The following is a 10,246-nucleotide window of genomic DNA, read 5'->3' as shown; positions in this document are numbered from 1 at the left end:
CAACGGTGGGCTGCGGGGAATGTTTTTTTCTCGGGCTACCCGAGCCCGGGATATTTAGGTGGACGGGCGGCGATAGTTGCTTGCCCGCCGAGCCCGAAAATTTTCAAACTTCGGGCAGGCCCGCCGCCCGAAGTTCCACCACTAATTATAAACATGTTTGTTAAAGGCGTTCAAAATCTAGTTCAAATAGTTTTGTTATGTTTTTTGCCACATAAAATTTTAATTTTAATTTAAACCATCTTGTTTGATTGAATCCATGAAAAACGGGCCTATATTTATCATGTGCCCGTAAGAGTCGTCGTCTAATTTGGTTATTTTTGTCGTTCATTACCAATAGCCGTTTCTTGTTAATTGTCGTTTCATCTGTTGTCGTATTAGACACTGTTGTCGTTTTTCTCATTTTCTGTCGTTTTATTGTTAGGCGTTTATATTGGAGTATCGGAGCCCGAAAATCCAATCTCTCTTTTATTCTGTCCTTCAAACTTTATTGATTCCGGTGTTGCTGTGTTGGCGCTCAGACCCTTCTGAGAAGAGAAACTTTTCACATATTTGCTTCTTCCACTGTTCTGTGAAACTGCCCTAGGTTAGGTATGATTCTTTTTCCAGATCTCCTCACATCCAAAACAGTTTACGAATCGCGCTGAAGAATTCTTAAAAAAAAAAAAAAAAAAAACTGATAAAACATTGCTTGTTTTGTTTATAAATCGCAGCTCAGTGAAGAATCCATACATGGATCCAGATTCAGTTAAATCGACTCTCTCCAATTTAGCTTTTGGAAATGTAATGGCAGCCGCTGCTCGCGATTATCAAAAGGTTTGATTTTTTATTTTATTTTATTTTACTTTCTTTTCTCAAAACTTAATTTTGCTTTTCAAAAAAGGATAGCTTTCAGATCTATCCCTGTCTGTTTTTTTCTTTTTTTTTTTTTTGGAGCATAGTGAAAATGATATTTTCATTGAATTGAGTTTTTTTTTTTTTGGTGTCAGAATTCAAATTTTATGGATAATAATGTGGGTTTCTTTTTTTACTTTTGGGGGATTTTGTAGGAATTGGTTGCTCAGCAGAAGTCGCAGGCATCAAGCTCTGTCAGCCAAGAGGTTGATCTTGATGAATTGATGGATGTAAGTGCGTTTCTGTTCCTGTATTGACCTTCCAATTCAACATAATAATAGTTTTTTGTATATTGTTTTTGTTGTTAACATTATTGTTATGTTCTAAATATTTAAATATTTTGTTTTGATCATATTAGGATCCTGAGTTGGAAAAGTTGCATGCAGATAGAATTGCTGCTCTCAAGGTTTGATTTTTTTTTTTTAATGTTAATTTTTAATTTCAGGTGTATGTAGTTCATAGGGAGCTTTCTTTGATTGGTATCAATATTTATGTTTGTGGAATTTTTTTTTGTTTTTGGTAATGCGTATTAGAAAGAAGCTGAGAAGAGAGAAGCAATGAAAAAGAAAGGACATGGGGAATACAGAGAGATAACTGAGGGAGATTTCTTGGGTGAAGTCACTGGGAGTGAGAAAGCCATTTGCCACTTCTATCACCACGAATTTTATCGCTGCAAGTAAAGCTTTTACTAAAATCACTTTTGCTTTCTTATAGTATGATTCTGCTCTTCAGATTGTGTAGAAAACTAGAAATAATCGTGGTTATGCTAATAATTGTTTCTAGGATAGTGGATAAGCATTTGAAGTCCCTTGCTCAGAGGCATCTTGATACAAAGTTCATCAAGTTGGACGCCGAGGTAAGAATTCGTGACTTGTTTGTTTGTTGTCCTACAAGTTGATTTCTAACTTAGTCTTGGTAATTTTCTTGCCTGAATCCTGTTTCAATGATTGGATCCTGCTTGATTGCATCCTTGAATTTGTTAATGATTTGTTGTAAACTTACAGCTAAGATGATCCATGTGCAATCAACTATCTTTTATGAATTGCAGAATGCACCATTCTTCATCACCAAGCTAGGAATCAAAACTTTGCCTTGTGTCATACTCTTCAGGTGATCAGGCTATTTCGACTGCTGGATTTCTTTTCCTTTTTGGGCTGGTGGGGATAAGGGATAGTTAATAAATTTGTTTCATTTTACTGCAAGCAAAGCGATCAAAGTTTCATTCTTATGTCGGTTTTTGGAGATTATGACAGTTTGAATGATTGGCCAAAGTAAATGTAGTTCATGTGTTTGATTAGTAAACATTAATACTGGATTTGTTAGTTTTGCATCGAAATTTAACTAATGGAGTGAGAGGGGTTCTCTTTCAGAAGAGGGATCGCAGTAGACAGGCTAATTGGATTTCAAGATCTCGGAGGGAAAGATGACTTCAGCACAAAGGCGCTTGAGAATCTGCTTATCAAGAAGGGTAAGTCCTTTGTCCAGTGTATTTGTGGTGCTTCGTTTATGAAGTAGTATCTCTAATTCATCCTTTTGCAGGTTTTATTAGCGAGAAGAAACAAGATGAAGATGAGGAAGACGATGGTAATCATGAAAATAGGCGCTGGGCAGTGAGATCCTCAGTAAATTCTGATTCCGATTCTGATTGAGAATGATACCTTAGTTAAACGCTCAGGAGTTTAATGAATGCATAATTATTTTCACTACATTGTATTTTTCGTAAACGAAATTGAGCGCCACATGTTCAATCCATATTTATTCAAGAGGTCTCAGAACAAAGTAACTTCTTGAATTGAGTTGAGTGAAAGTTCTGATGGCAAATTCGAGCAATTTGTTGCATGGCTTACAGATGCAGTGGCAAGCTTTATTACACCCTATATAACTATGTTGTGGCAAGCCGCCTTACATTTTTTTTCCCCTTTTCCAAAGAGAATTTGCATCTCTTTATTGATCAATTTATTTGTTATGCACGTCAGCTTTTGAAAGAAGTTGTACTCCTGTTTTTAGACACTGATATGCTTAGGAAATTCCTTGGTAAATATTTGATGTTTGAATTATTATCACTGGTGCTTGAACTTTGGGATCATCTCTAGTTTGCTCCCCCAATTTTTAAAACTCTCACTAGTTCTCTGAATTTAGAATTGTTTCTATTGGGATTTCTTTTGAAACCCCTTCTGTTGAGATTTTTGTTAAAAACAGATAGAAAAAAAGAGAGTAATGCAATTACATTATCTTTTTGTTTGAATATTTGTTAAAATCAAATTGATAAAAAACACGTGACAACACTTAATTCTTTTTTTTTTGGTTTGATTTTAACAGAAAATTCTTATAAAAGGGCGTAAATAGGAAAAATTCAAAATTTTGGTGGTAAAGTGAGTTTTTAAAGTTTAGGCGGTAAAATAGAATGACTTCAAAGTTCAAAGAGGTATTAGTGAGATTAGCCCTTGATGTTTTAATAATGCTCAAGTAGTGCACGTGGGATGAGTTTTTAAAGTTTAGGTGGTAAAATGGAATGACTTCAAAGTTTAAGGAGGTATCAATGCGATTAACCCTTAATGTTTTAATAATGCTCTAGTAGTGCACGTGGGATTGAAGGAGCAGGTTATGTTTGGCAATGTGTCTATGAAACTAAAGGCATGACTAGTTTTCAGTGAACTACGTTTTGAGTTTACAAATCACAAGTTTGCAACCAGCGTCTCCTTCTAAAAGCAGAAACATAACTAGAAAGAAACGTGGAAACAAACTCAACAAGCAAAAAACAAAATCAAGAACAAAATAAAAACAAAAACTAGCTGTTTCATATATTCATGCCTAGGTTTAGGGGAAAAGGTGTTGGAAAACATGAGGTGTGTTCGGCTGTTAAAAAAATTCAAAAAAATACAACTCGAGTTCCAACTTTATTTAAATTCATATTCTTTTAAGTTTGAACTCGAGTTTGGGACTAAAACTCGAGTTCAAGTGTCCCCTTCAACTCGAGTTCAGAAACTCGAACTCAAATTAATGAACAATATTTTTTCTTTTCTTAAAAATGCTGTAACTTTTTCGTTTTAATCCTGATTGAGATGATTTTTTTATGCGTTGACAACGAAAAGACGAATAAAACCCCACTCATATACCCTATTAAAAATTTTCATCACTATTGAGTTTTTAGTAAAACACTATCTAAATACAAATTTAAGTTGACTCACTCAAACACAAACTCAAAAAAAGATTTTTATCTCAAACCATAACTCAAATGTACACAACCAAACACAAACTCAAGTTACAACTTCAACTCAAATTATAACTCAAATTCAATTCAAAAACTACACTCAAATTACGCTCTAAAAGAACAGACCCATGATTTTTCAACCATGTTAAATAGCCATTTTTAAGCTTGATTTTGAGTGGGTCCCGCTTGGTCATTGTGGAAAATTAAAGTGGAATCGAGTTCTCCTCCATGAGATCTTCAAAACAGTATATTATTGCTCAAAATGATGTTTGAATGAATGAGAAATTGATGCTCAAAGTATTTCCACTATAATAGAAGGTTGGAAAACATAAAAGGGAGAATTTGTTGTCCCACATGGAACTATAGCTTGATAAAAGTTTAAGAGTTTGCACTATTGAGCTCATGTAAGAACTTGCACCCAAGAGGTTATCTCTGCACTGCTCGTGATATTTTCGCAGGCCTCACGTCTTTCTAAATTCTGTTTAGGTTGTTTAAGGTTGAATTTATTCTTGTAATTTTTATTTCCACTTTGTAATTTTTCTGTTACTATTACTAAACATGTTCACTTCTATTTCGTGTATTACTTCTAACAAAAGAATCCTCCACAGCTTGGCCAATGAAAAAAAAAAATGCTCCCATGTTTTGACTCTATATTAAAATGTCACTAAACAAAAATAACCGTAATGTAAATTAGGTTGTATTGCTATACTTTTGACGTCTACCCATCCATCTTAACGTATTTGAAATCCAATACTCTAGACTCTAAAGGTGGTGGATTCCTCCAATTCTATTTTTTAGAAACATATTCTTCTAATTCAACCCATACCCATAAGCATCCTCAAGATGAAGTCAGAAAAAACTATTCAAGGGAGGCTTTGAATTAAATTAAAACTTTAGATTTTATTATTATTATCACGATTATTATTTTTGGTTTTAGACTCTACTGATTATTATTATTCGTGGGCAGTGGCATACGTCAAGGACACGTTTGGTTTATAGATTAGAATCATAAGATTAGAACCATTTTTGATTTACGTGTATTTTTTGTAAGAAAAAACACTGTAGTGAATCATGAACCATGATTCGAATCGAGGTACGAATTCTCTAACTAAACAACCTTTTACGGTCCTCGATAAATGGCACACGTTGGTACAAGAATTATTTTCATAAATACCCTGAAATATGTACTTTATTTTAAAATTCCTCTTAATATTTCAAAACAAGTCAAAACGTTCACTAATTTAATAATAATAATAATAATAATAATATCAAGTAATTTCAGAATCAAAAGAACCAGAAGTGAGAGGGGATTTATTAGGGCCCTTTGTATAAATAGACTAAGTAAAAAGTATTTTTAAGTAAATAAACCACAAAAAAAATAAATTGAGTAAATAGGCCAACTTCCACATCAGCTATTCCACGTCATCAATAACCGACCGACCAGACCAAGAACAGACAAAGAACCAAGAACAGACCAAGAACAGACCAAGAACCGACCTCCAGACCAAGAACAGACCAAGAACCGACCGACCAGACCAAGAACAAACCAAGAACCAACCACCAGACCAAGAACAGACCAAGAACAGACCACCAGACCAAGAACAGACTAAGAACCGACCACCAGATCAAGAACAGACCAAGAACAGACCAAGAACCGACCACCAGATCAAGAACAGACCAAGAACAGACCACCAGACCAAGAACAGACCAAGAACTGACCACCAGATCAAGAACAGACCAAGAACAGACCAGAATCGACCAAGAACCGACCACCAGATCAAGAACAGACCAAGAACAGACTAAAAACTGACCACCAGATCAAGAACAGACCAAGAACAGACCAAGAACCGACCGACCAGACCAAGAACAGACCAATAACAAACTCTAATAAAACATTAAAAACATACATTTTTACATATTTTTTGATTTTTTAGGTGTTAATAACCACTGTAATTTATAAAATAGAAAAAAATATTGGTAAAAAGAGAAAAAACCAAGAACAGACCAAGATGTTCTTGGTCTGTTCTTGGTTTTTTCATTGTTTACCAATTTTTTTTCTCTTTAATAAATTAAATATCTTTCCAATCTTCGGGACTAGTTTGAAACTTTCCAAACAAAAAAAAACAACATCATTGTCTATTCTTGGTCAAGTATTGTTGGTTCTTGGTCTGTTCTTGGTTTTTTAATATTTTACCAATTTTTTTCTCTTTTATAAATTAAATGTCACTCCAATCTTCGGGACTAGTTCGAAGCTTTCCAAAAAAAAAAAAAACATCACTGGCTATTCTTGGTCAAGTGTTGTCGGTTATTGGTCTGTTTTTAGTCTGTTCTTGGTTTTTTCTTTTTTTACCAAATTTTTTTTCTCTTTTATAAATTAAATGGCTCTCCAATCTTTTGGACTAGTTCGAAACTTTCTAAAAAAAAAAACAACATCATTGTCTATTCTTGGTCAAGTGTTGTCGGTTCTTGGTCTGTTCTTAGTCTGTTCTTGATTTTTTAATATTTTACCAACTTTTTTTTCCTCTTTTATAAATTAAATATATCTCCAATCTTCGGGACTAGTTCGAAGCTTTCCAAAAAAAAAAAAAAAACATCACTCTCTATTCTTGGTCAAGTGTTGTCAGTTCTTGGTCAGTTCTTGGTCTGTTCTTAGTCTGTTCTTAGTTTTTTAATATTTTACCAATTTTTTTCTCTTTTATAAATTAAATATCCCTCCAATCTTCGGGACTAGTTCGAAGCTTTCCAAAAAAAAAAAAAAACAACATCATTGTCTATTCTTGGTCAAGTGCTGTCAGTTCTTGGTCTGTTCTTAGTATGTTCTTAGTCTGTTCTTAGTTTTTTAATATTTTACCAATTTTTTTTCTCTTTTATAAATTAAATGTCTCTCCAATCTTCGGGACTAGTTCGAAGCTTTCCAAAAAAAAAAAAAATATCACTGTCTATTCTTGGTCAAGTGTTGTCAGTTCTTGGTCAGTTCTTGGTCTGTTCTTGGTCTGTTCTTGATTTTTTCTTTTTTTACCAAATTTTTTTTCTCTTTTATAAATTAAATGTCTTTCCAATCTTTGGGACTAGTTCGAAGCTTTCCAAAAAAAAAAAACATCACTCTCTATTCTTGGTCAAGTGTTGTCGGTTCTTGGTATGTTCTTGATTTTTTCTTGTTTTACCAAAATTTTTTTCTCTTTTATAAATTAAATGTCTCTAAAATCTTCGAGACTAGTTCGAAGCGTTCCAAAAAAAAAAAAAAACATCATTGTCTATCATTGGTCAAGTGTTGTCGGTTTTTAGTCTGTTCTTGATTTTTTCTTTTTTTACCAAATTTTTTTATCTTTTATAAATTAAATGTCTCCAATCTTCGGGACTAGTTTGAAACTTTCCAAAAAAAAAACATCATTGCCTATTCTTGATTAAGTGTTGTCGATTCTTGTTCTGTTCTTGGTTTTTTCTTTTTTTACCAAATTTTTTTCTCTTTTATAAATTACAATGGTTATTCATACCCAAAAAATCAAAATATATGTAAAAATGTATGTTTTTAATGTTTTATTAGAGTTTGTTATTGGTCTGTTCTTGGTCTGATCGGTCGGTTCTTGGTCTGTTCTTAGTCTGGTGGTCGGTTCTTGGTCTGGTGGTTGGTTCTTGGTTTGTTCTTGGTCTGGTTGGTCGGTTCTTGGTCTGTTCTTAGTCTGTTCTTGGTATGGTGGTCAATTCTTGATCTGTTCTTGGTCTGGTGGTCGGTTCTTGGTCTGTTCTTGGTCTGGTGGTCGGTTCTTGGTCTGGTGGTTGGTTCTTGGTTTGTTCTTGGTCTGGTCGGTCGGTTCTTGGTCTGTTCTTCGTCTGTTCTTGGTATGGTGGTCTGTTCTTGATCTGTTCTTGGTCTGGTGGTCAGTTCTTGGTCTGTTCTTGGTCTGGTGGTCGGTTCTTGGTCTGTTTTTGGTCTGGTGGTCAGTTCTTGGTCTGGTGGTCAGTTCTTGGTCTGGTGGTCGATTCTTGGTCTGTTCTTAGTCTGGTGGTCGGTTCTTGGTCTGTTCTTAGTCTGGTGGTCGGTTCTTGGTCTGTTCTTAGTCGGTTCTTGGTTTGGTGGTCGATTATTGGTCTGTTCTTGGTCTGGTGGTCGGTTCTTGGTCTGTTCTTAGTCGGTTCTTGGTTTGGTGGTCGATTATTGGTCTGTTCTTGGTCTGGTGGTCGGTTCTTGGTCGGTGGTCGGTTCTTGGTCTGGTCGGAGTTCTGGAGGGTCGGTCGGCGTTCGGGATGGTCAGTCGGTGTTCGTGAGGATCGGTCGGCATTTGGGGAAGGTCGTTCAACGTTGGGGTGGTCGGTGAGAACCGGAGGAGAGAGAGAGAGAGAGGAAAGGGGGTCTGGGCATGGAAGGAAAAAGAAAAAAAAAGGTGAGTCGGGGTGAGGGTATGTTCAATTTTGAGAGAAGAAAAATTAAAATGTACACGTAGATTAAAATGGAGTCCATTTTTTAACACGTAAGATACACGTCAATAGTTTTTTGTTATGAAAAAAAATGGTCTAGATCCCCAATTTCTATTTTCTTCCGGTCTCTTTCATCAAAATTTCTCGATTTATTATCAGTGATATTATTTTCACTTTCTTGTCTAGTGTGTTGGGCTGGAAGTGTAATTATATTGCTAAAGTTGGGAATTCTGTTGCTCACACCCTTGCTAAAGCTTGTCTAGATCTCCTGGGTTGTATTTCTGCCGATTTGGCTTTGATTTAATAAGAGCAGTTTTCCATCCAAAAAAAAAACCCCGGAAGTAGTCGAACTGGTGCGATGGTCAGATCAAAGCTCGACGACCAATCACTCATTCTTAAAACCAGCATTCTTAAGACCAAAAAGTCGGGTGTAAAAAGGGGGAAAGCTCTCTGTTCCTGGTTCTCCTGTAGCTAGATCCTCCGGAACCACAAGAATCCTTAGTTAGAATGGGATTCCAACTCAGCACCTTTTGAGATTTTGAGAAGAGTTGCTCTCTTGACTCTGGCTCAGATTCCGAGGACCATGCTGCACACGGCTCGAGTGGAAAGCATCGTCCATGAAAGCACATCATCATCGTCACAGAAGAATGGTCGGCTGCCGGTGCCCTTCAAGATTCCCCAATCCCCCCCTCTCGGCCAAATCTCATACCCCCACTCGGCAATCTCCCACAACTCCCTATCCCCCCAGCCCAAATCTGGACATCCCCTCCTCTCCCAACCCATGTTTCAACTCTCAACAATATGGAAAATGGGGTTCGTTTGATTGCATAAAGAAAGGAAAAGGGTTTGGGTTTCTTGATTTTTCTTGATTTGTGTTCTCATATTTTGATTTCACTTTTTTTTTTTTTGAATGGTAGTAGCAGAACTAAGAACAGATTTGGATCTGTGTGGTTATAATTTTACTCTTTTTTTTCGTTTGATTTGTTTGGTTATTTTTAATCATTTTTATAAAATTAACTAGATATTAATCATTGTAATAAATTTAATTAGATATTAATATCTTTAGTTAATTTTAAATAATGCATTATGCCATCAGTTCCATCTAATAGCTAGACAGAAAAAGTGTTTTGTTTTGTTTTGTTTTTTTATACATTGGAAACTGTTTTGACATGTTTTAAAAAATTAAAAGACATTTTGAAATATGATATATATTTTGAGAGGCTTTTAAGAAAATAATCCTTACTACAACGTAGGTAACGAGAGCTCTTGTATTTCACCGATTTTTCTCTATTTGTCGGCACTCAGAAAGGTTATATATGAGATGAACCAACAAAATGCCAAAAGAATGTATAACAAGAAGTCCAAAATACGGTGTCAACATCTTGTCAAACTCTTAAAACAAATTCAAAGTTATCGTTCTTTTTAATTTTAATTCTCACATAAAATCACATGTCAACTCAAATTGATAAACTGAAAGAGACCTAAAAATATAACACACAACTCCCCACGCTCTCTCTCTCTCTCCCCTTGCCATTTTCTAACATCTATCCAATGATAATAGTCACATCAAAGTCGTCTTAATCTGATTAGGGGTCTTAAAGCAAAATTTTAAACATGTCTTTTAAATAATGAGTTTTTTCGATGTTTTTTTTTTTTTTTAAGAACATTAGTGTTTTTTATTTTTCAGTCGTGTGATTTTGTCAAAATCACACCAGATTAAAAAAATAT

General features: G+C 35.0%; 1 protein-coding gene across 2 annotated transcripts; it reads left to right on the top strand.

Annotated features, from left to right (window-relative positions):
- The first annotated feature begins 476 nt into the window (after positions 1-476).
- Positions 477-2,880, top strand: LOC21387160 (thioredoxin domain-containing protein PLP3B). Of its 2 annotated transcripts, none has more exons than XM_024166009.1 (9): positions 477-588; positions 711-813; positions 1,047-1,121; positions 1,250-1,297; positions 1,425-1,567; positions 1,675-1,747; positions 1,940-2,001; positions 2,265-2,359; positions 2,431-2,880. In XM_024166009.1, exons 2-9 carry the CDS (start codon positions 730-732, stop codon positions 2,538-2,540), a joined length of 690 nt encoding a protein of 229 aa, XP_024021777.1. In that variant the 5' UTR covers positions 477-588; positions 711-729; the 3' UTR covers positions 2,541-2,880. The 2 variants fall into 2 exon arrangements, with proteins under 2 accessions (XP_024021777.1, XP_024021776.1); XM_024166008.1 differs by having other exon boundaries at positions 2,262-2,359; positions 2,431-2,879.
- Positions 2,881-10,246: the final 7,366 nt, after the last annotated feature.

Source organism: Morus notabilis, unplaced genomic scaffold (assembly GCF_000414095.1).
Source record: "Morus notabilis unplaced genomic scaffold, ASM41409v2 Scaffold844, whole genome shotgun sequence".
Lineage (NCBI taxonomy): Eukaryota > Viridiplantae > Streptophyta > Magnoliopsida > Rosales > Moraceae > Morus > Morus notabilis.
Note: the sequence above shows the minus strand (reverse complement) of the source record. Positions and strands in the feature narration are given on the sequence as shown.